We start from the raw sequence: 26221 nt of genomic DNA on the forward strand, positions 1-26221 counted from the left end.
GATCGCCAGCAGCTGTGAGCGCCACCCTGTGGTCGGCGCTCACAGCACACCTGATTTTCAGCTACATAGCAGCGAACAGCAGATCGCTGCTATGTAGCAGAGGAGATCGTGCTGTGACTGCTTCTAGCCTCCCATGGAAAAAGTAAAAAAAAAAAAAGTTAAAAAAAAATGTGAAAAAAATGAAAAAAAATATAAAATTTTAATCACCCCCCTTTCGCCCCAATCAAAATAAATAAAAAAAAAAAAAAAATCAAATCTACGCATATTTGGTATCACCGCGTTCAGAATTGCCAGATCTATCAATTAAAAAAAGGATTAAACTGATTGCTAAATGGTGTAGCGAGAAAAAAATTTGAAACGCCAGAATTACTTTTTTTGGTCGCCGCGACATTGCATTAAAATGCAATAACGGGCGATCAAAAGAACGTATCTGCACCAAAATGCTATCATTAAAAATGTCATCTCGGCACGCAAAAAATAAGCCCTCAAGCGACCCCAGATCATGAAAAATGGAGACACTACGGGTATCGGAAAATGGCGCAATTTTTTTTTTTTTTTTTTAGCAAAGTTTGGATTTTTTTTTCACCACTTAGGTAAAAAATAACCTAGTCATGTTAGGTGTCTATTAACTCGTACTGACCTGGAGAATCATAATGGCAGGTCAGTTTTAACATTTAGTGAACCTAGCAAAAAAGCCAAACAAAAAACAAGTGTGGGACTGCACTTTTTTTTGCAATTTCACCGCACTTGGAATTTTTTCCCATTTTCTAGTACACGACATGCTAAAACTAATGATGTCGTTCAAAAGTACAACTCGTCCCGCGAAAAGTAAGCCCTCATATGGCCAAATTGACGGAAAAATAAAAAAGTTATGGCTCTGGGAAGGAGAGGAGTTAAAAACGAACACGGAAAAATGAAAAATCCCAAGGTCATGAAGGGGTTAATGTTGATGATTATGGCTTACAGCAAATGAAAACCCAAAAGTCATTATCTCAGTAAATTAGAATACTTTATGACACCAGCTTGAAAAATGATTTTAAAATCCGAAATGTTGGTCTACTGAACGTATTTTCAGTAAATGCAATGAATCATTGAATAACAGTGGTCCAAAAGCAATCCAATTTTTTTTTTTATCTGATTACATTCATCAGATATCATTGCAGGTGTGACAGAGCCCTTACAGTTACATCCACCAGAAATACCCTAAAAACTTTCTGCTTAAAAAACACTGAAAAAATGCTGAAAGAATTGAAAAATGCAGTGTTGAAAGACAGTCAGGAAAAAAAAACAATCATTTGCATGAGACTTCTAAAATCTCGTAGCTTTTCCTAGAATCATAAAACGCAGGTTTAAATTTGCATTAAAAAATGCAGCGAAAACACCCTTTGGCTATGTTCACACGTTGTCTTTTTGTTGAGTTTTTTCCCCCCACAGGCAAAACCTGCTTTCTTGGCAGTAAATAAGCTGCTTACGAAAAAGAGGTTTTGCTACTTTTTTGCTGCATTATTGTTGTCTCTTGTGCATGATAAAGTAAAGTTTAGTGGCTTAAACCCCCCCCCCAAAAAAAAACAATGATTTAGCCTCCTTAGGTTTTTGCACCAAAAACACAGCAAAAACTGATACCTGTGTTTTTTGCTGCATTTTTGCACTTGCCCATTGTTTCTTATGGGTGAAAAAAAATGCTAAAAATACGCTAAAAAAAATGTTGAAAGACGTGACATGCTGCCGTTTGTAAAAACGTAGCAGTTTTCCAAATCAGTCAGGAAAATAATACCTATGGGTATGTTTCCACGTGCAGGAAACACTGCGTGTCTGACGCTGCATAGAGCCGCAGCGTCAGACACGCAGCGTCCAGATGTTACAGCATAGTGGAGGGGATTTAATGAAATCCCGTCTCCACTATGCGTGGTAACACGCACGTGGCGGCCCTGCGACTCCGGACATGCTGCGCGTATTTTCAGATCGCAGCATGTCCGTATATCTTGCGGCGACGCTGCGTCGCCGCAAGATATAGCACAGGGCCCTATGCGATGGGTGCGATGATGCCGGATGTGTGCTGTGAACACATCCGGCATCATCGCGTCCCAGAAGGGGGCGGGGCTTAGCGCAGAGCGGCAAAGCCGCTCCGACAATACCGCCGGCCATCCTGATCGTGGACACGCAGCCTATGTGTGTGCATGAGATTTCTGGAATCTTATAGACTTTGATGGTACTGTAAAAACGCAGCTTAAAATTTGCATAAAAAAGTAGCAAAAAATGCTGCCAAAACGCGTGAACATAAACGCCTTCGTTCACACATTCAGTATTTGGTCAGCATTTTACATCAGTATTTGTAAGCCAAAATCAGGACTAGAACAATTGGAGCGCCCCCAAACGCAGGACCGTGGGGTACTCGGTACCGGTCCTCTCTGTCCCAGTTCTGGGGTTGTCACGGTGGCTGGACCCGGTCCGTGACCCTGCTAAGGGGCGTCCAATGAAAGGTGATGAAAGTTTGTCAAGTGTTCGTGACGCCAACTGTGGTATTCGGTCAGGGTGACTGACGCTGCTGAGGAGTCCACTGGGGTGATGTAATGGCAGCTAGATGGTATACCTTCCCACAGGTGAAGTATATCCCCAGGGCTTCCCAGTACTGTAGGTGGTGATGATGTGAGGCGCGGTTAATAACGAGGATGCAGGGTTGCAGTCTCTACCTTTTTACTGAAGACTTTGGGATCCGCAATCCAGAGCACTGCTAACTGGGCTGGCTGAGACCGGCCGGTCGCAAGGCACATCCAGAGTTCCCTTTGCAGGTGGAAATCAGTGCCTACCTTCTAGCGCCTGTGTGTTGTAGTCCTTCCCTGCTGAGCACCACGGGATAGTCCTCACAACTGTCGTATCTGTTCTTTCTCTCTCCGTCCCCCAGATAATATGGCTAGGACACACCAGTATGACGGGTAGGCCTGGAGTTATTCTGGGACCCTAGAGACGCCCATCTCCCACGATTGCCTCCTATGTCTGCTTAGGTGATTGAGGTGAGAAAGCCAACCTATAATTAACTGTCCTGCCGCTGTTTGAAGTAATGCTTGAAGTCTGTTACTTCCTCGGTGTTCCGGCTACCGGCTACGCGCCTCAGTAGGATGTTGCCTGTTATGAAAGGCAATTCAGTACTACAATGGACATAGCGGTCAGAGCACATACAGTGATCTGACAATAACCCAAAATCATAGAACGAGCTCTGAGACGTGGGAACTCTGCAGACCGCAATCCCTAATCCTCTCCAAACAACACTAGAGGCAGCCGTGGATTGCGCCTAACTCTGCCTATGCAACTCGGCACAGCCTGAGAAACTAACTAGCCTGAAGATAGAAAATAAGCCTACCTTGCCTCAGAGAAATACCCCAAAGGAAAAGGCAGCCCCCCACGTATAATGACTGTGAGTTAAGATGAAAAGACAAACGTAGAGATGAAATAGATTCAGCAAAGTGAGGCCCGACTTTCTTAACAGATCGAGGATAGAAAAGGTAACTTTGCGGTCTACACAAAACCCTAAAGAAAACCACGCAAAGGGGGCAAAAAGACCATCCGTACCGAACTAACGGCACGGAGGTACACCCTTTGCGTCCCAGAGCTTCCAGCAACAAATAAGACAAGCTGGACAGAAAAAATAGCAAACAAATAGCAAAGAAGAACTTAGCTATGCAGAACAGCAGGCCACAGGAATGATCCAGGGAAAAACAAGTCCAACACTGGAACATTGACAGGAAGCCAGGATCAAAGCATTAGGTGGAGTTAAGTAGAGAAGCACCTAACGACCTCACCAGATCACCTGAGGGAGGAAACTCAGAAGCCGCAGTACCACTTCCCTCCACCAACAGAAGCTCACAGAGAAAATCAGCCGAAGTACCACTTGTGACCACAGGAGGGAGCTCTGCCACAGAATTCACAACAGTACCCCCCCCTTGAGGAGGGGTCACCGAACCCTCACCAGAGCCCCCAGGCCGACCAGGATGAGCCACATGAAAGGCACGAACAAGATCGGGAGCATGGACATCAGAGGCAAAAACCCAGGAATTATCTTCCTGAGCATAACCCTTCCATTTAACCAGATACTGGAGTTTCCGTCTAGAAACACGATAATCCAAAATCTTCTCCACAATATACTCCAATTCCCCCTCCACCAAAACCGGGGCAGGAGGATCAACAGATGGAACCATAGGTGCCACGTATCTCCGCAACAATGACCTATGGAATACGTTATGTATGGAAAAAGAATCTGGAAGGGTCAGACGAAAAGACACAGGATTAAGAACCTCAGAAATCCTATACGGACCAATGAAACGAGGTTTAAACTTAGGAGAGGAAACCTTCATAGGAATATGACGGGAAGATAACCAAACCAGATCCCCAACACGAAGTCGGGGACCCACACAGCGTCTGCGATTAGCGAAACGTTGAGCCTTCTCCTGGGACAAGGTCAAATTGTCCACTACATGAGTCCAAATCTGCTGCAACCTGTCCACCACAGTATCCACACCAGGACAGTCCGAAGACTCAACCTGTCCTGAAGAGAAACGAGGATGGAACCCAGAATTGCAGAAAAATGGCGAAACCAAGGTAGCCGAGCTTGCCCGATTATTAAGGGCGAACTCAGCCAAAGGCAAAAAGGACACCCAAGTCATCCTGATCGGCAGAAACAAAGCATCTCAGATATGTTTCCAAGGTCTGATTGGTTCGTTCGGTCTGGCCATTAGTCTGAGGATGGAAAGCCGAGGAAAAAGACAAGTCAATGCCCATCCTACCACAAAAGGCTCGCCAAAACCTTGAAACAAACTGGGAACCTCTGTCAGAAACGATATTCTCTGGAATGCCATGTAAACGAACCACATGCTGGAAGAACAATGGCACCAAATCAGAGGAGGAAGGCAATTTAGACAAGGGTACCAGATGGACCATCTTAGAAAAGCGATCACAGACCACCCAAATGACTGACATCTTTTGAGAAACGGGAAGATCAGAAATAAAATCCATAGAGATATGTGTCCAAGGCCTCTTCGGGACCGGCAAGGGCAAAAGCAACCCACTGGCACGAGAACAGCAGGGCTTAGCCCGAGCACAAATCCCACAGGACTGCACAAAAACACGCACATCCCGCGACAGAGACGGCCACCAAAAGGATCTAGCCACCAACTCTCTGGTACCAAAGATTCCAGGATGACCAGCCAACACCGAACAATGAACCTCAGAGATAACTTTATTGGTCCACCTATCAGGGACAAACAGTCTCTCCACTGGACAACGATCAGGTTTATTAGCCTGAAATTTTTGCAGCACCCGCCACAAATCAGGGGAGATGGCAGACACAATTACTCCTTCCTTGAGGATACCCACCGGCTCAGACAAACCCGGAGAGTCGGGCACAAAACTCCTAGACAGAGCATCCGCCTTCACATTTTTAGAGCCCGGAAGGTACGAAATCACAAAGTCAAAACGGGCAAAAAACAGCGAACAACGAGCCTGTCTAGTATTCAACCGCTTGGCAGACTCGAGATAAGTCAAGTTCTTATGATCAGTCAATACCACCACGCGATGCTTAGCTCCTTCAAGCCAATGACGCCACTCCTCGAATGCCCACTTCATGGCCAGCAACTCTCGGTTGCCCACATCATAATTTCGCTAAGCAGGCGAAAACTTCCTGGAAAAAAAAGCGCATGGTTTCATCACTGAGCAATCAGAACCTCTCTGCGACAAAACAGCCCCTGCTCCAATCTCAGAAGCATCAACCTCGACCTGAAACGGAAGAGAAACATCTGGTTGACACAACACAGGGGCAGAAGAAAAACGACGCTTCAAGTCTTGAAAAGCTTCCACAGCAGCAGAAGACCAATTGACCAAATCAGCACCCTTCTTGGTCAAATCGGTCAATGGTTTGGCAATACTAGAAAAATTGCAGATGAAGCGAAGATAAAAATTAGCAAAGCCCAGGAACTTTTGCAGACTTTTCAGAGATGTCGGCTGAGTCCAATCATGGATGGCTTGGACCTTAACAGGATCCATCTCGATAGTAGAAGGGGAAAAGATGAACCCCAAAAATGAAACCTTCTGAACACCAAAGAGACACTTTGATCCCTTCACAAACAAAGAATTAGCACGCAGGACCTGAAAAACTGTTCTGACCTGCTTCACATGAGACTCCCAATCATCCGAGAAGAATAAAATGTCATCCAAGTACACAATCAGGAATTTATCCAGGTACGCTCGGAAGATGTCATGCATAAAGGACTGAAACACTGATGGAGCATTGGCAAGTCCGAATGGCATCACTAGATACTCAAAATGACCCTCGGGCGTATTAAATGCAGTTTTCCATTCATCTCCTCGCCTGATTCGCACCAGATTATACGCACCACGAAGATCTATCTTGGTGAACCAACTAGCCCCCTTAATCCGAGCAAACAAGTCAGATAACAATGGCAAGGGGTACTGAAATTTAACCGTGATCTTATTTAGAAGGCGGTAATCTATACAAGGTCTCAGCGAACCATCCTTCTTGGCTACAAAAAAGAACCCTGCTCCTAATGGTGACGATGACGGGTGAATATGCCCCTTCTCCAGGGATTCCTTCACATAACTGCGCATAGCGGCGTGCTCAGGCACGGATAAATTAAACAGTCGACCTTTTGGGAATTTACTACCAGGAATCAAATTGATAGCACAATCACAATCCCTATGCGGAGGTAGGGCATCGGACTTGGGCTCATCAAATACATCCCGGTAATCAGACAAGAACTCTGGAACCTCAGAAGGGGTGGATGACGAAATTGACAGAAATGGAACATCACCATGTACCCCCTGACAACCCCAGCTGGACACAGACATGGATTTCCAATCTAATACTGGATTATGGGCTTGTAGCCATGGCAACCCCAACACGACCACATCATGCAGATTATGCAACACCAGAAAGCGAATAACCTCCTGATGTGCAGGAGCCATGCACATGGTCAGCTGGGTCCAGTATTGAGGCTTATTCTTGGCCAAAGGCGTGGCATCAATTCCTCTCAATGGAATAGGACACTGCAAGGGCTCTAAGAGAAACCCACAATGCTTAGCATACTCCAAGTCCATCAAATTCAGGGCAGCGCCTGAATCCACAAATGCCATGACAGAATACGATGACAAAGAGCAGATCAAGGTAACGGACAGAAGAAATTTTGACTGTACCGTACCAATGGTGGCAGACCTAGCGAACGGCTTAGTGCGCTTAGGACAATCAGAGATAGCATGAGTGGAATCACCACAGTAGAAACACAGCCCATTCAGACGTCTGTGTTCTTGCCGTTTAACTCTGGTCAAAGTCCTATCGCACTGCATAGGCTCAGGTTTAAGCTCAGGTAATACCGCCAAATGGTGCACAGATTTACGCTCACGCAAGCGTCGACCGATCTGAATGGCCAAAGACAGACTCATTCAAACCAGCAGGCATAGGAAATCCCACCATGACATCCTTAAGGGCTTCAGAGAGACCCTTTCTGAACATAGCTGCCAGCGCAGATTCATTCCATTGAGTGAGCACGGACCACTTTCTAAATTTCTGACAATATACCTCTATCTCATCCTGACCCTGACAAAGAGCCAGCAAATTTTTCTCTGCCTGATCCACTGAATTAGGTTCATCGTACAGCAATCCGAGCGCCAGGAAAAACGCATCGATATTACTCAATGCAGGATCTCCTGGCGCAAGAGAAAATGCCCAGTCCTGAGGGTCGCCGCACAAAAAAGAAATAACAATCAAAACCTGTTGAACTGGATCACCAGAGGAGCGAGGTTTCAAGGCCAGAAATAATTTACAATTATTTTTGAAACTCAGAAACTTAGTTCTATCTCCAAAAAACAAATCAGGAATAGGAATTCTTGGTTCCAACATAGCTTTCTGATTAATAGTGTCTTGAATCTTTTGTACTCTTGCCGAGAGCTGATCCACAAATGAAGACAGACTTCTAATGTCCATCGCTACACCTGTGTACTGAACCACCCAAATGTCTAGGGGAAAAAAAAGGCAAAACACAGTGCAAAGAAAAAAAAATGGTCTCAGAACTTCTTTTTTCCCTCTATTGAGAATCATTAGTACTTTGGGCTTCCTGTACTGTTATGAAAGGCAATTCAGTACTACAATGGACATAGCGGTCAGAGCACATACAGTGATCTGACAATAACCCAAAATCATAGAACGAGCTCTGAGACATGGGAACTCTGCAGACCGCAATCCCTAATCCTCTCCAAACAACACTAGAGGCAGCCGTGGATTGCGCCTAACTCTGCCTATGCAACTCGGCACAGCCTGAGAAACTAACTAGCCTGAAGATAGAAAATAAGCCTACCTTGCCTCAGAGAAATACCCCAAAGGAAAAGGCAGCCCCCCACATATAATGACTGTGAGTTAAGATGAAAAGACAAACGTAGAGATGAAATAGATTCAGCAAAGTGAGGCCCGACTTTCTTAACAGATCGAGGATAGAAAAGGTAACTTTGCGGTCTACACAAAACCCTAAAGAAAACCCACGCAAAGGGGGCAAAAAGACCCTCCGTACCGAACTAACGGCATGGAGGTACACCCTTTGCGTCCCAGAGCTTCCAGCAACAAATAAGACAAGCTGGACAGAAAAAATAGCAAACAAATAGCAAAGAAGAACTTAGCTATGCAGAGCAGCAGGCCACAGGAATGATCCAGGGAAAAACAAGTCCAACACTGGAACATTGACAGGAAGCCAGGATCAAAGCATTAGGTGGAGTTAAGTAGAGAAGCACCTAACGACCTCACCAGATCACCTGAGGGAGGAAACTCAGAAGCCGCAGTACCACTTCCCTCCACCAACAGAAGCTCACAGAGAGAATCAGCCGAAGTACCACTTGTGACCACAGGAGGGAGCTCTGCCACAGAATTCACAACAGTTGCCGATCTGGTATTTGTAGCCGGGGGGGCCAATATCAGCCCGCAGCTGTCTGCGTAGCCTTTCTGGCTGTAAATTATAGGGGGACCCCACATCATTTTTTTGGGGGGTCCCCCTATTTTTATAGCCAGTAAAGGCTACGCAGACAGCTGCGGGCTGATATTCATAGCCTGGGAAGCTCCATGGGTATTAACCCCTTCCCCGGCTACTAATATCAGTCCCCCAGTCGCTGGCTTTCCCTCTCTGGTGCAGAAAATTGCACGGAAGCCCACGCCATTTTTAAACATTTTTTTTTTTAAATTAAACATTTTGCATTTAAGGCCAGGGTAAATACTCGACACTGTCGCGGGCACTCAGGACCGGAGCGTTCAGCTGCATAGAAATACATGCAGCCGCACACTCCAGTCCCGAGTGCCCACGGCAGTGCCGGTTATTGAAGCGAGAGACTTGTGGGAGTTTCTCGTGAGTGTGACCTTGGCCTAACGCAGATTTCATGGGTGTATGTGTCTTTATTTAAGGCCGGGATCACACATGCGAGAAACTCGGACGAGTCTTGCATCTTAATACCCAGCATAGATAGATACGATAGATATCTATCTATCTAGCTGTGTGTGTAAACATTATTCTTCAATGGAGTATGTAAATGAAGAGGTTCGACAAGAAATGGCATCACAATTCTTTTTTTTTGTATATCTTTATTTAGCTTACAAAAACGCACACAAATCCACATGGAACAAAACGCATGAAAAACGCATCAAAAACGCAGATGACCTCAGGTGCAGATTTTACCTGCGTCAAATCCTGAGCAAATCTTTATGCAATCCTGAACGTGGACACATACCCTAAGGCATCACTCACACATCTATGTTTAACCCCTTTCCGTCATCGGCCGTAATAATACGCCAATGACGGACTCCCTCCCCCTGATGTGGGCTCCGGCGGTGAGCCCACATCTTTCCTTGCACATGTCGGCTGCTTTGAACAGCTGACATGTGCTCGGAACAGCCATGGGTGGAATCACGATCCACCTGTGTCTATTAACCCGTTGTTTTTTTTGTTTGCTTTTTTTTTTATATTTTTAAAAAGAGTTCAAATCACCGCCCTTTCCCTCATTCAAAATAAAACAATAATAAAAAACAAACACACATATTTGGTATCGCTGCTTTCAGAATCGCCCGATCTATCAATACAATAAAAGGATTAACCTGATCACTAAATTGCATAGCGAAAAAAAAGTTAAATCTCTAGAATTACGTTTTTTTTGTTCGCCGCAACAAGGAACTAAAATGCAATAACAGGCGATCAAAAGATCTTCTCTGCACCAAAATAGCATCAATAAAAACCTCAGCTCAGCACGCAAAATAAAAGCCCTCACCTAACCCAATATCACGAAAAATGGAGATGCTACGGGGTATCGGACAATGGCGCAAGTTGTTTTTTTTAACAAAGTTTGGAATTTTTTTTCACCACTTAGATAAAAAAAAAAAAAAGAACCTGGACATGTTTGGTGTCTATGAACTCGTAATGACCTGGAGAATCATAATGGCAGGTCAGTTTTACTATTTAGTGAACATACAAGAAAAGCAAAACAAAAAGCAACTGTGGGATTGCACTTTTTTTTGCACTTTCACTGCACTTGGAATTTTTTTTTCCAGTACACAATATGTTAAAACCAATGGTGTCGTTCAAAAGTACAACTCATCCCACAAAAAACAAGCCCTCCCATGGCCATATTGACAAAAAAAAGTTATGTCTCTGGGAAGAAGGGGAGCAAAAACGAAAATACCTCCAGGGGTTAAGGGGTTAAACACAGTGATGGTACATGGGTACATGGGTTTTCACAGACCCATAGGCTTGTATTGGCCCTTTTCATCCATGCTACTGGAAAGAAAATGGGCATGTCTCCATAAGTTTTGCCTGGGCTGTTAAAAAAATGGACACGCTATCAGTACTATAAAATATAATAGATACGCATTGTATCTATTATTTTTCACGCATACAACACGTATAGGTGCAATACAGACGTTTGAAATGGAGAAATCGGTGGCCATAAGCAATGAAACTAAAAACATATAGTAATTGTCTTGCACATGAATTCATATGTCTATTTGACATTTTTGGTTACCAAGACCTCCATCAGATTACATGGATTGCATGAAGAAGAGTAGACATTTGAAAATCGCACACATCAGAAAAGCGACACCGTCACTATAGAGAAGTGTGCTCATGTTCTGATTTGTAGGCGAGATATCACTGTTGCAGTTTATGACAACATCGTACCAGGCCTACAAATCAGAAAAGGTATCCTGGAAGCTGGCAGGCAGGAGTTGGTTGGCAAGGCTATCGTCCAGCGGCAAAGGAATACGAACGATTCACTTATCTCAAATTTTCCGTAATCACATGTGAACCAGAAGCTCAGGTAAAATGGCTGACTATGAGACAAGCCCTTCTAAAATTACAACTAATAACTGAATAATGTTGCTTTTGCACGGATATTGCTTAACCTTTGGCTTGCACAATCCTTGGCTATAGTAAAATGTAGGAAACTATAGCACTGATCATGGTATGTAGACTCCCCCGTCCTTATCTAGCCTCCAGATGTCGATTGACAGGTTTCTCCTGATTCCCAATAATACAGGAGAACCTGTCAGTCAGCATCTGGAGGGAAGGGGGAGGACATTAAATCAGGGCCTCTGTCACTACAATGGGCAGCACTCAGAGGGACATCACCAATACACAATCTTCTGTACAAATTGTCACTGGCTACAAAATAGAAAGACCTCAAGAGCAATGGAGGGGCATTGGAGAATTTCGAATCTAGTGACCCTTCTTATATTCCTGGATAGCCTCTTTACACAGTAATTAGCGGCATAAAATCTGCCCTGTACGGCTACTGTGTTTTATTACCAGGACTATTTCATGAGTGGTTGGTGAGAATAAAAATTGATGTGTAAAAATGTGGCTTTAAGGACCACATCCACTATCAAGTAGTAATTTTCTAGCGTGGTACAGACACGTCGTAGTGTGTACACAACCATACGAGTGCCGAAATGTATCTACACATGCATCCAAAGCTTTACTCTAGTGACTGAGTAGGTTGTTTTACATTACCCCAAAGACTCCAGGTCATCCACTTCCATCTGGTCATCTTCCATACCGTCTTGCCCCTCCACGATATTCTTCCAGCTCGCCCTGTGCACCCGATAGGTCATGCCTGGCTGTCATGTATCTGTCTGTCAGTGATAACACCTGAGATCCACTCTGTGGAAAAAAAAACTGTGTGAAACTCAAGCAAGTCAGACCTGTAACACAAAGCAGGAAGCCAGCCTGGCCCATCCCATAATAAAAGCAGTGAAACACAGCATGAGGAATTGTTTGCTACACTGGCGTCAGTGGGGGTGTGGAAATAAATGCGAGGAACGAAAAGCAATCACTAGTAGAATTCACTGCATTGTTCTGTTTGTTTTTTTGGGCCTTCACAATCTGTAGCTTTTTGACCATTAATTTTTTTATTTCAAGTAGCTGTCCATGAGGTAATATTATTTAATACCTTTAAAGTCTAGAAGGAGTTTCCCATAAACAACTTTTATCATCTATTTACAAGACAGAAAATAAATGCATGATCTGGGGGAGTTCTGACTGCTCGGACCCCCACCTATTATGAGAACTGGCTCCCGAATCCTCTCTGTTAATGGAGCAGTAGTGTGCATGTGCAAGCATCGCTCTTTTCAGAATCTGTGGGACTGATGGAGAGCACTGCACCTGAAGTGAATGTAGCACTGGTAACGAAGGTGCACTACTGCTCCATTAACACAAGAGACCTGAAGACACAAAAGAGAATGGTAAAACCAAAAACACTCAGTTTGAAAAAATGTTTGCAGTAATCCGCAAGTGCTAGTAAAAGATGTAAATAACAGGGTATTTGGTTAATACGTTTTTTGCAAAAAATGTATACTAAGCTGCTCTACCAATCTTCACGGTATACCCATATCAGAGCAGTCCTAACTAATGTATGCAATCCCTATCTGATGTATTTAAAAACCTGATCATCTGTATATTACCTGTGTGAACAGGGTTCAGAGAGGAAAAATCCATGTGTGCATACAGGGTAGAACAGCTTTTAGCCCATGTGTTCCTGTTTCCATAATTGTTCTCTTGTGTCTACAAGACTGGGGAGTTCCACCACTCCTCTTGGGCTAGCTGCACAAAAGCTGTTCTACCCTGTATGCACACATGGATTTTTCCTCTCTGAACCCTGTTCACACAGGTAATATACAGATGATCAGGTTTTTAAATACATCAGATAGGGATTGCATACATTAGTTAGGACTGCTCTGATATGGGTATACCGTGAAGATTGGTAGAGCAGCTTAGTATACATTTTTTGCAAAAAACGTATTAACCAAATACCCTGTTATTTACATCTTTTACTAGCACTTGCGGATTACTGCAAACATTTTTTCAAACTGAGTGTTTTTGGTTTTACCATTCTCTTTTGTGTCTTCAGGTTTCTTGGTGGTGTGTGAACATGTTCTTACAGACTTGTTCACTGTGCAAGTAGCCCATGTGTTCCTGTTTCCATAATTGTTCTCTTGTGTCTACAAGACTGGGGAGTTCCACCACTCCTCTTGGGCTAGCTGCACAAAAGCTGTTCTACCCTGTATGCACACATGGATTTTTCCTCTCTGAACCCTGTTCACACAGGTAATATACAGATGATCAGGTTTTTAAATACATCAGATAGGGATTGCATACATTAGTTAGGACTGCTCTGATATGGGTATACCGTGAAGATTGGTAGAGCAGCTTAGTATACATTTTTTGCAAAAAACGTATTAACCAAATACCCTGTTATTTACATCTTTTACTAGCACTTGCGGATTACTGCAAACATTTTTTCAAACTGAGTGTTTTTGGTTTTACCATTCTCTTTTGTGTCTTCAGGTTTCTTGGTGGTGTGTGAACATGTTCTTACAGACTTGTTCACTGTGCAAGTAGCCCATGTGTTCCTATTAACACAAGAGACAAGGGTATGTGCACACGTTGTGGAATGGTGTGCGGATTTTTCCGCACTGATTTTGGTAAATCCGCACTGCGGAATTACCGCAGATTTACCTTAGTTTTTCCGTGGATTTCACTTGCGGTTTTACACCTGCGGATTCCTATTGAGGAGCAGGTGTAAACCACTGCGGAATCCGCACAAAGAATTGACATGCTGCGGAATAAACAACGCAGCCTTTCCATGCATTTTTTTATGCAGCATGTGCACTGCGGATTTTGGTACTGTACAACGCATGGAAAACTGCTGCAGATCCGCAGTGGCCAATCCGCTGCGGATCCGCAACAAAATCCGCAGCGTGTGCACATAGCCTTAGACCTCATTCAGACTTCTGATTCTAATAAGTGTGGTTTTCAGGGACAGCACTTGTACCTGTGATAGTCTTTGGGCTATTTATATGTTCGTGATATTTCGGGGACCATGCAGTCCACAGAAAATACGTCTGACTTTGATCTAAGTGTCAGATCAAATCAGCAATGCAAGTCAATAGGTCCATGACAAAATCAAACTATACTGAGATGTCATCTGAGTGTCGTCCAATCTTAACGGACTGTCAGAATGGAGAAACCTTTTTATTTTTTCCATGTACAAGAAAAACTGATGACACTCACACACTGATCAAAGCTTGATCAAAACAATTGGTCCGTTTTTCTTGTACGTGGAAAAGTCAGATATCTCCATGAGGCCTTAGAAACCCCATTGTCATGATTAGTATGAATTGTTCTTGGTACCACAGTTCCCATTGCAGTCATTGGAAGCTGCAGTAACTTGATATATAATAATAATAATAATCTTTATTTTTATATAGCATTAACATATTCCGCAGCGCTTTATAGTTTGCACACATTATCATCACTGTCCCTGATGGGGCTCACAGTCTATATTCCTTATCAGTATGTATTTGGAATGTGAGAGGAAATCGGAGTTCCCTGTAGGAAACACACACAAACTCGGAGAGAACATACAAACTCTGTGCAGATGTTGTCCTTAGTGCGGTTTGAACCCAGGACTCCAGCGCTGAAATGCTAACCACTGAGCCACCGTCATCAATATAATAACAATAATAATAATAATTTTATTTATATAGTGCCAACATATTCCGCAGCGCTTTACAAATTATAGAGGGGACTTGTACAGACAATAGACATTACAACATAACAAAAATCACAGTTCAAAATAGATACCAAGAGGAGTGAGGGCCCTGCTCGCAAGCTTCCAATCTATATTCGATCCATGTGGTCTGACACTCAGCACCCGACAGACCCGATATTGCTGAATTTTGCTAAGGGCTTATGCAGATCAATGTATTATTTGTCCAAGTGCGATCTGACAAAACATTGTATCGCAATTACATAGTTACATAGTTATTAAGGTTGAAGGAAGACTATAAGTCCATCTAGCTCAACCCATAGCCTAATCTAACATGCCCTAACATGTTGATCCAGAGGAAGGCAAAAAAAACCCCATGTGGCAAAGAGTAAGCTCCACCTTGGGGAAGAAAATTCCTTCCCGACTCCACATACGGCAATCAGACTAGTTCCCTGGATCAACGCCCTATCAAGGAATCTAGTGTATATATCCTGTAACATTATACTTTTCCAGAAATGTATCCAGTCCCCTCTTAAATTTAAGTAATGAATCACTCATTACAACATCATACGGCAGAGAGTTCCATAGTCTCACTGCTCTTACAGTAAAGAATCCGCGTCTGTTATTATGCTTAAACCTTTTTTTCCTCCAAACGTAGAGGATGCCCCCTTGTCCCTGTTTCAGGTCTATGATTAAAAAGATCATCAGAAAGGTCTTTGTACTGTCCCCTCATATATTTATACATTAAAATAAGATCACCCCTTAGTCTTCGTTTTTCCAAACTAAATAGCCCCACGTGTAATAACCTATCTTGGTATTGCAGACCCCCTAGTCCTCTAATAACCCTGGTCGCTCTTCTCTGCACCCGCTCCAGTTCAGCTATGTTTTTCTTATACACCAGAGACCAGAACTGTGCACAGTATTCTAAGTGTGGTCGAACTAGTGACTTGTATAGAGGTAAAATGATGTTCTCCTCATGAGCATCTATGCCTCTTTTAATGCATCCCATTATTTTATTTGCCTTTGTAGTAGCTGCCTGACACTGGCCACTGAATATGAGTTTGTCATCCACCCATACACCCAGGTCTTTTCATTGACGGTTTTGCCCAGAGTTTTAGAATTAAGCACATAATTATACATCTTATTACTTCTACCCAAGTGCATGACCTTACATTTATCCCCATTAAAGCTCATTTGCCATTTATCAGCCCAAGCTTCTAGTTTACATAAATCATCCTGTAATATAAAATTGTCCTCCTCTGTATTGATTACCCTGCAGAGTTTAGTGTCATCTGCAAATATTGAAATTCTACTCTGAATGCCCCCTACAAGGTCATTAGTAAATATGTTAAAAAGAAGAGGGCCCAATACTGACCCCTGTGATACCCCACTGCTAACCGCTACCCAGTCCAAGTGTGCTCCATTAATTACCACCCTTTGTTTCCTATCCCTGAGCCAGCTCTCAACCCACTTACACATATTTTCCCCTATCCCCATTATTCTCATTTTATGTATCAACCTTTTGTGTGGCACCGTATCAAAATCTTTTGAAAAGTCCATATACACTACATCCACTGGGTTCCCTTGGTCCAGTCCGGAACTTACCTCTTCATAGAAACTGATCAAATTAGTCTGACAGTAGTAAACCCGTGCTGATACTGGGTCATGAGGTTATTCCTCTTCAGATACTCCAGTATAGCATCCCTTAGAATGCCCTCCAGGATTTTACCCACAGTAGAGGTTAAGCTTACTGGCCTATAATTTCCGAGTTCAGTTTTTGTCCCCTTTTTGAATATTGGCACCACATTTGCTATACGCCAGTCCTGTGGTACAGACCCTGTTATTATGGAGTCTTTAAAGATTAAAAATAATGGTCTATCAATGACTGTACTTAATTCCTGCAGTACTCGGGGGTGTATCCCATCCAAGCCCGGAGATTTGTCAATTTTAGTGAATTTTAGACGCCGTCGCACTTCCTTCTGGGTTAAGCAGGTGACATTTACCGTATATACTCGAGTATAAGCCGAGATTTTCAGCCCAAAATTTTGGGCTGAAAATGCCCCTCTCGACTTATACTCGAGTCAAGGTGGGTGGCAGGGTCGGCGGGTGAGGGGGTGAGGGCGCTGAGGCATACTTACCTAGTCCCAGCGATCCTCGCGCTGTCCCTGCCGTCCCACGGTCTTCTGTGCTGCAGCTTCTTCCCCTCTTCAGCAGTCACGTGGGACCGCTCATTACAGAAATGAATAAGCGGCTCCACCTCCCATAGGGGTGGAGCCGCCTATTCATTCCTCTAATCAGCGGTGCCGGTGACCGCTGATAGAGAAAGAAGCTGCGGCACCGAAGACCAGGCAGAGGGACAGCGCGAGGATCGCCAGGACTAGGTAAGTATAGCATATTCACCTGTCCTCGTTCCAGCCGCCGAGCGTCGCTCCATCTTCCCGGCCGGCGCCTCCATCTTCCCGGCGTCTGCGCTCTGACTGTTCAGGCAGAGGGCGCGATGACGCATATAGTGTGCGCGGCGCCCTCTGCCTGATCAGTCAGAGCAGAGACGCCGGGAAGATGGAGGCGCCGGAACGAGACGCCGGGAGCTGCAATCAAGGGAGGTGAGTATGTGTTTTTTTTTTTTTATTGCAGCAGCAGCAGCGGCGGCGGCAGAGATTTATGTGGAGCATCTATGGGGCACAGTGAACGGTGCAGAGCACCGTATATGGCACATCTATGGGGCACAGTGAACGGTGCAGAGCACCGTATATGGCACATCTATGGGGCACAGTGAACGGTGCAGGGCACATCTATGGGGCACAGTGAACGGTGCAGAGCACCGTATATGGCACATCTATGGGGCACAGTGAACGGTGCAGAGCACCGTATATGGCACATCTATGGGGCACAGTGAACGGTGCAGAGCACCGTATATGGCACATCTATGGGGCACAGTGAACGGTGCAGAGCACCGTATATGGCACATCTATGGGGCACAGTGAACGGTGCAGAGCACCGTATATGGCACATCTATGGGGCACAATGAACGGTGCAGAGCACCGTATATGGCACAGCTATGGGGAAGTATGAACAGTGCAGAGCACCGTATATGGCACATCTATGGGGCACAGTGAACGGTGCAGAGCACCGTATATGGCACATCTATGGGGCACAATGAACGGTGCAAAGCACCGTATATGGCACAGCTATGGGGAAATATGAACAGTGCAGAGCACCGTATATGGCACATCTATGGGGCACAGTGAACGGTGCAGAGCACCGTATATGGCACATCTATGGGGCACAATGAATGGTGCAGAGCACCGTATATGGCACAGCTATGGGGAAATATGAACAGTGGGGCAGCACGGTGGCGCAGTGGTTAGCACTACAGCCTTGCAGCGCTGGGGTCCTGGGTTCTAATCCCACCCAGGACAACATCTGCAAAGAGTTTGTATGTTCTCTCCGTGTCTGCGTGGGTTTCCTCCGGGCACTCCGGTTTCCTCCCACATTCCAAAGACATACTGATAGGAATTCTAGATTGTGAGCCCAATCGGGGACAGTGATGATAATGTGTGCAAAACTGTAAAGAACTGCGGAATATGTTAGCGCTATATAAAAATAAAGATTATTATTTATTTATTAACAGTGCAGAGCACTGTATGGCACAGCTATGGGGAAATAATGATCTATTTTTATTTTTGAAATTCACCGGTAAATGCTGCATTTCCACCCTAGGCTTATACTCGAGTCAATAAGTTTTCCCAGTTTTTTGTGGCAAAATTAGGGGGGTCGGCTTATACTCGGGTCGGCTTATACTCGAGTATATACGGTAATTTGGAATTTTTATCACTAGTCATTTTGTCTGCCATGGGATTTTCTGGTGTAAATACTGATCAAAAAAAGTCATTTAGCATATTGGCTTGTTCCTCATCCTCATCCACCATTTCACCCAGACTATTTTTAAGGGGGCCAACACTATCATTTTTTAGTTTCTTACTATTTATGTAGTTAAAGAATATTTTGGGATTATTTTTACTCTCTCTGGCAATGAGTCTCTCTGTCTCAATCTTTGCTGCCATGATTTGCTTGGTTTTTCAGAATGTATTTAATTTTCTGTATTTATTTAATGCCTCCTCACTACCTACTTCCTTTAATTCTCTAAATGCTTTCTTTTTATCACTTATTGCGCCCCTTACAGCTCTATTTAGCCATATTGGTTTCCTCCTATTTCTAGTATGTTTATTCCCATACGGTATATACTGTGCACAGGTCCTATCCAGGATGCTAATAAATGTCTCCCATTTTCTTTGTGTATTTTTGTGTCTCAGGATACTTTCCCAGTTAATTGCACCAAGATCCTCTCTCATCCGTTGGAAATTTGCCCTCCTGAAGTTTAGTGTCCTTGTAACCCCTCTACTACACATCTTATTAACCCCTCTGTGACCTTAGACGTACTATCCCGTCGAGGTGCCCTGGGCTTATCTGACCCTGGACGGGATAGTACGTCATAGCCGATCGGCCGCGCTCACGGGGGGAGCGCGGCCGATCGCGGCCGGGTGTCAGCTGCTTATCGCAGCTGACATCCGGCACTATGTGCCAGGAGCGGTCACGGACCGCCCCCGGCACATTAACCCCTGGCACACCGCGATCAAAGATGATCGCGATGTGCCGGCGGTGCAGGGAAGCACCGCGCAGGGAGGGGGCTCCCTGCGGGCTTCCCTGAGCCCCCCGCAGCAACTCCTCACCTCCCTCCCTGCTCGAGCCCCGGATCCAAGATGGCCGCGGATCCGGGTCCTGCAGGGAGGGAGGTGACTTCACAGAGCCTGCTCAGAGCAGGCACTGTGAAGCATGCAGCGCTGCATGTCAGATCAGTGATCTGACAGAGTGCTGTGCAAACTGTCAGATCACTGATCTGTGATGTCCCCCCCTGGGACAAAGTAAAAAAGTAAAAAAAAATTTTTCCAAATGTGTAAAAAAAATAAAAAAAAATATTCCAAAATAATGAAAAAAAAAAAAAATATTATTCCCATAAATACATTTCTTCATCTAAATAAAAAAAAAAAAACAATAAAAGTACACATATTTAGTATCGCCGTGTCCGTAACGACCCGACCTATAAAACTGTCCCACTAGTTAACCCCTTCAGTAAACACCGTAAGAAAAAAAAAAAAAAAACGAGGCAAAAAACAACGCTTTATTATCATACCGCCGAACAAAAAGTGGAATAACACGCGATCAAAAGGACAGATATAAATAACCATAGTACCGCTGAAAGAGTCATATTGTCCCGCAAAAAAAGAGCCGCCATACAGCATCATCAGCAAAAAAATAAAAAAGTTATAGTCCTGAGAATAAAGCGATGCAAAAATAATTATTTTTTCTGTAAAATAGTTTTTATCGTATAAAAGCACCAAACCATAAAAAAATGATATAAATGAGGTATCGCTGTAATCGTACTGACCCGAAGAATAAAACTGATTTATCAATTTTACCAAATGCGGAACGGTATAAACGCCTCCCCCAATAGAAATTCATGAATAGCTGGCTTTTGGTCATTCTTCCTCACAAAAATCGGAATAAAAAGCGATAAAAAAATGTCACGTGCCCAAAAATGTTTTCAATAAAAAGTCAACTCGTCCCGCAAAAAACAAGACCTCACATGACTCTGTGGACCAAAATATGGAAAAATTATAGCTCTCAAAATGTGGTATTGCAAAAAATATTTTTTGCAATAGAAAGGGTCTTTCAGTGTGTGACGGCTGCCAATCATAAAAATCCGCTAAAAAACTCGCTATAAAAGTAAATCATACCCCCCTTCATCACCCCCTTAGTTAGGGAAAAATAAAAAAAAATGTATTTATTTCCATTTTCCCATTAGGGCTAGGGTTAGGGCTAGGGCTAGGGCTAGGGCTAGGGTTAGGGCTAGGGTTAGGGCTAGGGCTAGGGTTAGGGTTAGGGCTAGGGCTAGGGTTAGGGCTAGGGCTAGGGTTAGGGTTAGGGTTAGGGTTAGGGTTAGGGTTAGGGTTAGGGCTAGGGTTAGGGTTAGGGCTAGGGTTAGGGCTAGGGTTAGGGCTAGGGTTAGGGTTGGGGCTACAGTTAGGGTTGGGGCTAAAGTTAGGGTTAGGGTTTAGATTACATTTACAGTTGGGAATAGGGTTGGGATTAGGGTTAGGGGTGTGTCAGGGTTAGAGGTGTGGTTAGGGTTACCGTTGGAATTAGGGTTAGGGGTGTGTTTAGATTAGGGTTTCAGTTATAATTGGGGGGTTTCCACTGTTTCGGCACATCAGGGGCTCTCCAAACACGACATGGCGTCCGATCTCAATTCCAGCCAATTCTGCGTTGAAAAAGTAAAACAGTGCTCCTTCCCTTCCGAGCTCTCCTGTGTGCCCAAACAGGGGTTTACCCCAACATATGGGGTATCAGCGTACTCAGGACAAATTGGACAACAACTTTTGTGGACCAATTTCTCCTGTTACCCTTGGGAAAATACAAAACTGGGGGCTAAAAAATAATTTTTGTGGGAAAACAAAAAGATTTTTTATTTTCACGGCTCTGCGTTATAAACTGTAGTGAAACACTTGGGGGTTCAAAGTTCTCACAACACATCTAGATAAGTTCATTGAGGGGTCTAGTTTCCAATATGGTGTCACTTGTGGGGGGTTTCTACTGTTTAGGTACATTAGGGGCTCTGCAAACGCAATGTGACGCCTGCAGACCAATCCATCTAAGTCTGCATTCCAAATGATGCTCCTTCCCTTCCGAGCCCTCCCATGCGCCCAAACGGTGGTTCCCCCCCACATATCGGGTATCAGCGTACTCAGGACAAATTGGACAACAACATTTAGGGTCCAATTTCTCCTGCTAACCTTGGAAAAATACAAAACTGGGGGCTAAAATATAATTTTTGTGGAAAAAAAAATATTTTTTATTTGCATGGCTCTGCGTTATAAACTGTAGTGAAATACTTGGGGGTTCAAAGCTCTCACAACACATCAAGATGAGTTCCTTAGGGGGTCTACTTTCCAAAATGGTGTCACTTGTGGGGGGTTTCTACTGTTTAGGTACATTAGGGGCTCTGCAAACGCAATGTGACGCCTGCAGACCATTCCATCTAAGTCTGCATTCCAAATGGCGCTCCTTCCCTTCCGAACCCTCCCATGCGCCCAAACGGTGGTTCCCCCCCACATATGGGGTATCAGCGTACTCAGGACAAATTGGACAACAACTTTTGGGGTCCAATTTCTCCTGTTACCCTAGGGAAAATACAAAACTGGGGGCTAAAAAATAATTTTTGTGGGAAAAAAATTTTGTTTTATTTTTATGGCTCTGCATTATAAACTTCTGTGAAGCCCTTGGTGGGTCAAAGTGCTCACCACACATCCAGATAAGTTCCTTAGGGGGTCTACTTTCCAAAATGGTGTCACTTGTGGGGGGTTTCAATGTTCAGGCACATCAGTGGCTCTCCAAACGCAACATGGCGTCCCATCTCAATTCCTGTCAATTTTGCATTGAAAAGTCAAACGGCGCTCCTTCCCTTCCGAGCTCTCCCATGCGCCCAAACAGTGGTTTACTGCCACATATGGGGTATCAGCGTACTCGGGACAAATTGGACAACAACTTTTGAGGTCCAATTTCTTCTCTTACCCTTGGAAAAATAAAAAATTGGGGGCAAAAATATAATTTTTGTGAAAAAATATGATTTTTTATTTTTACGGTTCTGCATTATAAACTTCTGTGAAGCACTTGGTGGGTCAAAGTGCTCACCACACCTCTAGATAAGTTCCTTAGGGGGTCTACTTTCCAAAATGGTGTCACTTGTGGGGGGTTTCAATGTTTAGGCACATCAGTGGCTCTCCAAACGCAACATGGCGTCCCATCTCAATTTCTGTCAATTTTGCATTGAAAAGTCAAACTGCGCTCCTTCCCTTCCGAGCTCTCCCATGCGCCCAAACAGTGGTTTACTGCCACATATGGGGTATCAGCGTACTCAGGACAAATTGGACAACAACTTTTGAGGTCCAATTTCTTCTCTTACCCTTGGAAAAATAAAAAATTGGGGGCAAAAATATAATTTTTGTGAAAAAATATGATTTTTTATTTTTACGGTTCTGCATTATAAACTTCTGTGAAGCACTTGGTGGGTCAAAGTGCTCACCACACATCCAGATAAGTTGCTTAGGGGGTCTACTTTCCAAAATGGTGTCACTTGTGGGGGGTTTCAATGTTTAGGCACATCAGTGGCTCTCCAAACGCAACATGGCGTCCCATCTCAATTCCTGTCAATTTTGCATTGAAAAGTCAAATAGCGCTCCTTCCCTTCCGAGCTCTCCCATGCGCCCAAACAGTGGTTTACTGCCACATATGGGGTATCAGCGTACTCAGGACAAATTGGACAACAACTTTTTGGGTCCAATTTCTCCTGTTACCCTTGGTAAAATAAAACAAATTGGAGCTGAAGTAAATTTTTTGTGTAAAAAAGTTAAATGTTCATTTTTATTTAAACATTCCAAAAATTCCTATTAAACACCTGAAGGGTTAATAAACTTCTTGAATGTGGTTTTGAGCACCTTGAGGGGTGCAGTTTTTAGAATGGTGTCACACTTGGGCATTTTCTATCATATAGACCCCTCAAAATGACTTCAAATGAGACGTGGTCCCTAAAAAAAAATGGTGTTGTAAAAATGAGAAATTGCTGGTCAACTTTTAACCCTTATAACTCCCTAACAAAAAAAAAAATTGGTTCCAAAATTATGCTGATGTAAAGGAGACATGTGGGAAATGTTACTTATTAAGTATTTTGTGTGACATATCTCTGTGATTTAATTGCATAAAAATTCAAAGTTTGAAAATTGCGAAATTTTCAAAATTTTCGCCAAATTTCCGTTTTTTTCACAAATAAACGCAGGTACTATCAAAGAAATTTTACCACTATCATGAAGTACAATATGTCACGAGAAAACAATGTCAGAATCACCAGGATCCGTTGAAGCGTTTCGGAGTTATAACCTCATAAAGGGACAGTGGTCAGAATTGTAAAAATTGGCCTGGTCATTAATGTGCAAACCACCCTTGGGGGTAAAGGGGTTAAAGGATACATGAAAACTTATTATTTTGTGATCGCTATTTCCCAAGTGACCCCCAACCCTTATATTTGATATGCGGTCTGGCCTGTTGGTTAATATTAGGTCTAGCAGTGCCCCCCTTCTTGTTGGGTCCTGAACCAGTTGTGAAAGGTAATTGTCTCTCATAATTGTCAAAAACCGATTACCTTTGCTGGAACTGCAGGTTTCTGTTCCCCAATCTATTTCAGGGTAGTTGAAGTCCCCCATAATAATGACTTCTCCTTGAGTCGCAGCTTCATCTATTTGCTTTACGAGGATATTCTCCATTGCTTCCATTATTTTTGGAGATTTATAACAAACCCCTATCAGTAATTTATTATTTTTCCCCCTCCCCTTATCTCTACCCACAGGGAATCTACATTTTCATTAAATTTACGCAGGATGGGTTTTAAGGACGATTTTACATATAGACACACCCCACCCCCTCGCTTATCTGTACGGTCATTTCTGAACAGGCTATAGCCCTGTAAGTTAACAGCCCAGTCATGGCTCTCGTCCAGCCATGTTTCAGATATCCCCACCATGTCATAATTATGCTCCAACAACATTAGTTCTAATTCGTCCATTTTGTTGGCGAGGCTTCTAGCATTAGTATACATGCACTTGATGTTCCTCTCTGTACCTCTATTTCTTAAATTATTAACTGTTCTAACCCCACCCCCCATGCCACCGCCACCTCCAACTTCCTTATTTGTGCCCAGGTCTCTGTCTGCACTATCTTCCCCTCCTATAAATTGAATACCACGTTGGAGGTCCTTGCTTTCAGCTTGCAGCCTAATTCCCTGAAATCATCTTTAAGGACCTTCCACCTACCTCTAACTTTGTCATTTGTGCCAATGTGCACCATGACCGCTGGGTCCTCACCAGCCCCTCCCAGTAATCTGTCCACCCAATCAGCGATCGGACTCGAGCGCCAGGTAGGCAGCACACCTTTCGACGATCCCTGTCTTTGTGACAGATTGCCCTATCTGTTCCCCTAATAATTGAGTCGCCCACTACCAGCACCTGTCTGGCCTGCCCTGCTCTCCTATTTCCCTCCTTACTGGAGCAGTCACTCCTCCGGCTTTCAGAGGACATGCCTGGCTGCAGCAGTGCTACCCCTGTACTGGCACCCCCCTCATCTGCCAACTTAGCAAACTTATTGGGGTGTGCCAGATCAGGACTAGCCTCCCTGGCACTCTTCCCTCTACCCGGCCTTCTAACTGTCACCCAGCTTGCTACTTCGTCCTGCAGCTCCATCCTACCATCCCCCCACCCCATCTATCCCATTGAGAGTCTGCTCAGTGAGCAGAAGACTCCTCTCCATGTTGTCTATGGATCTCAGTGTTGCCAGCTGCACATTTAGGGCTCCTTTCCACTTGTGAGAAAAAAAAAACGGTCCGTAATCTGGACCGAAAAAACGGATGTAACACATGCGATTGTCATGCGAGTGCAATGCGATTTTTAATCGCATCATCCGTTTTTACATCCGTATGCAATCCGTTTTTTTTCTCTGCAACTATTTTTATATACAGTCATTTACAGGACTATTTACAGTGTTTTGTGCCACAGAATGGTAAGGTATCCGTGAAAAACGGATGGAATATGGATGGTCCATATTCCATGCGTTTTTTTTTCTCGCACCCATTGACTTGCATTGGCGAGTCTCGTCCGAGACTCGCAGCAAATCGCAGCATGCTGCGATTTTTTTCTCAGTCTGATTTCGGCAGAGAAAAAAATCGCAAATGAGATGTAACCTATTGAAAAACATTGGTCCGAGTGCAATCCGATTTTTTTTATCGGATTGCACTCGTCCGTTTTTCTCACAAGTGGAAAGGAGCCCTTAGATTCAGAATCTGGGTTTCCAAATGCACAACGTGCTCACATATCGCACAGCAGTATGCACCCTCGACCGGCTGATCAAGGATTGCTTACATGTGGCAAGATGTGCACTGGATGGCATTAACAATAGTGGAGCACATTTCCTAATGGGGATTGCACCAGACAGAAAAGTTAAATAATAATAAAAAATATATACCGTATATAATAAAAAAAATAAA

General features: G+C 43.9%; 1 protein-coding gene across 1 annotated transcript in view; it reads right to left on the reverse strand.

Moving 5' to 3' along the window:
* Positions 1–12248, reverse strand: part of DAPP1 (dual adaptor of phosphotyrosine and 3-phosphoinositides 1) — a 131796-nt gene extending 119548 nt beyond the window's left edge. The window contains exon 1 of the mRNA XM_069743613.1: positions 12039–12248. Within this exon, the coding sequence (XP_069599714.1) occupies positions 12039–12139 (101 nt within the window). The 5' untranslated portion in view covers positions 12140–12248. The remainder of the gene's footprint in view (positions 1–12038) is intronic.
* Between the last annotated feature and the right edge of the window lie 13973 nt (positions 12249–26221).

The sequence above is a fragment of the Ranitomeya imitator genome, chromosome 1, assembly GCF_032444005.1.
Source record: "Ranitomeya imitator isolate aRanImi1 chromosome 1, aRanImi1.pri, whole genome shotgun sequence".
Taxonomy (NCBI): domain Eukaryota; kingdom Metazoa; phylum Chordata; class Amphibia; order Anura; family Dendrobatidae; genus Ranitomeya; species Ranitomeya imitator.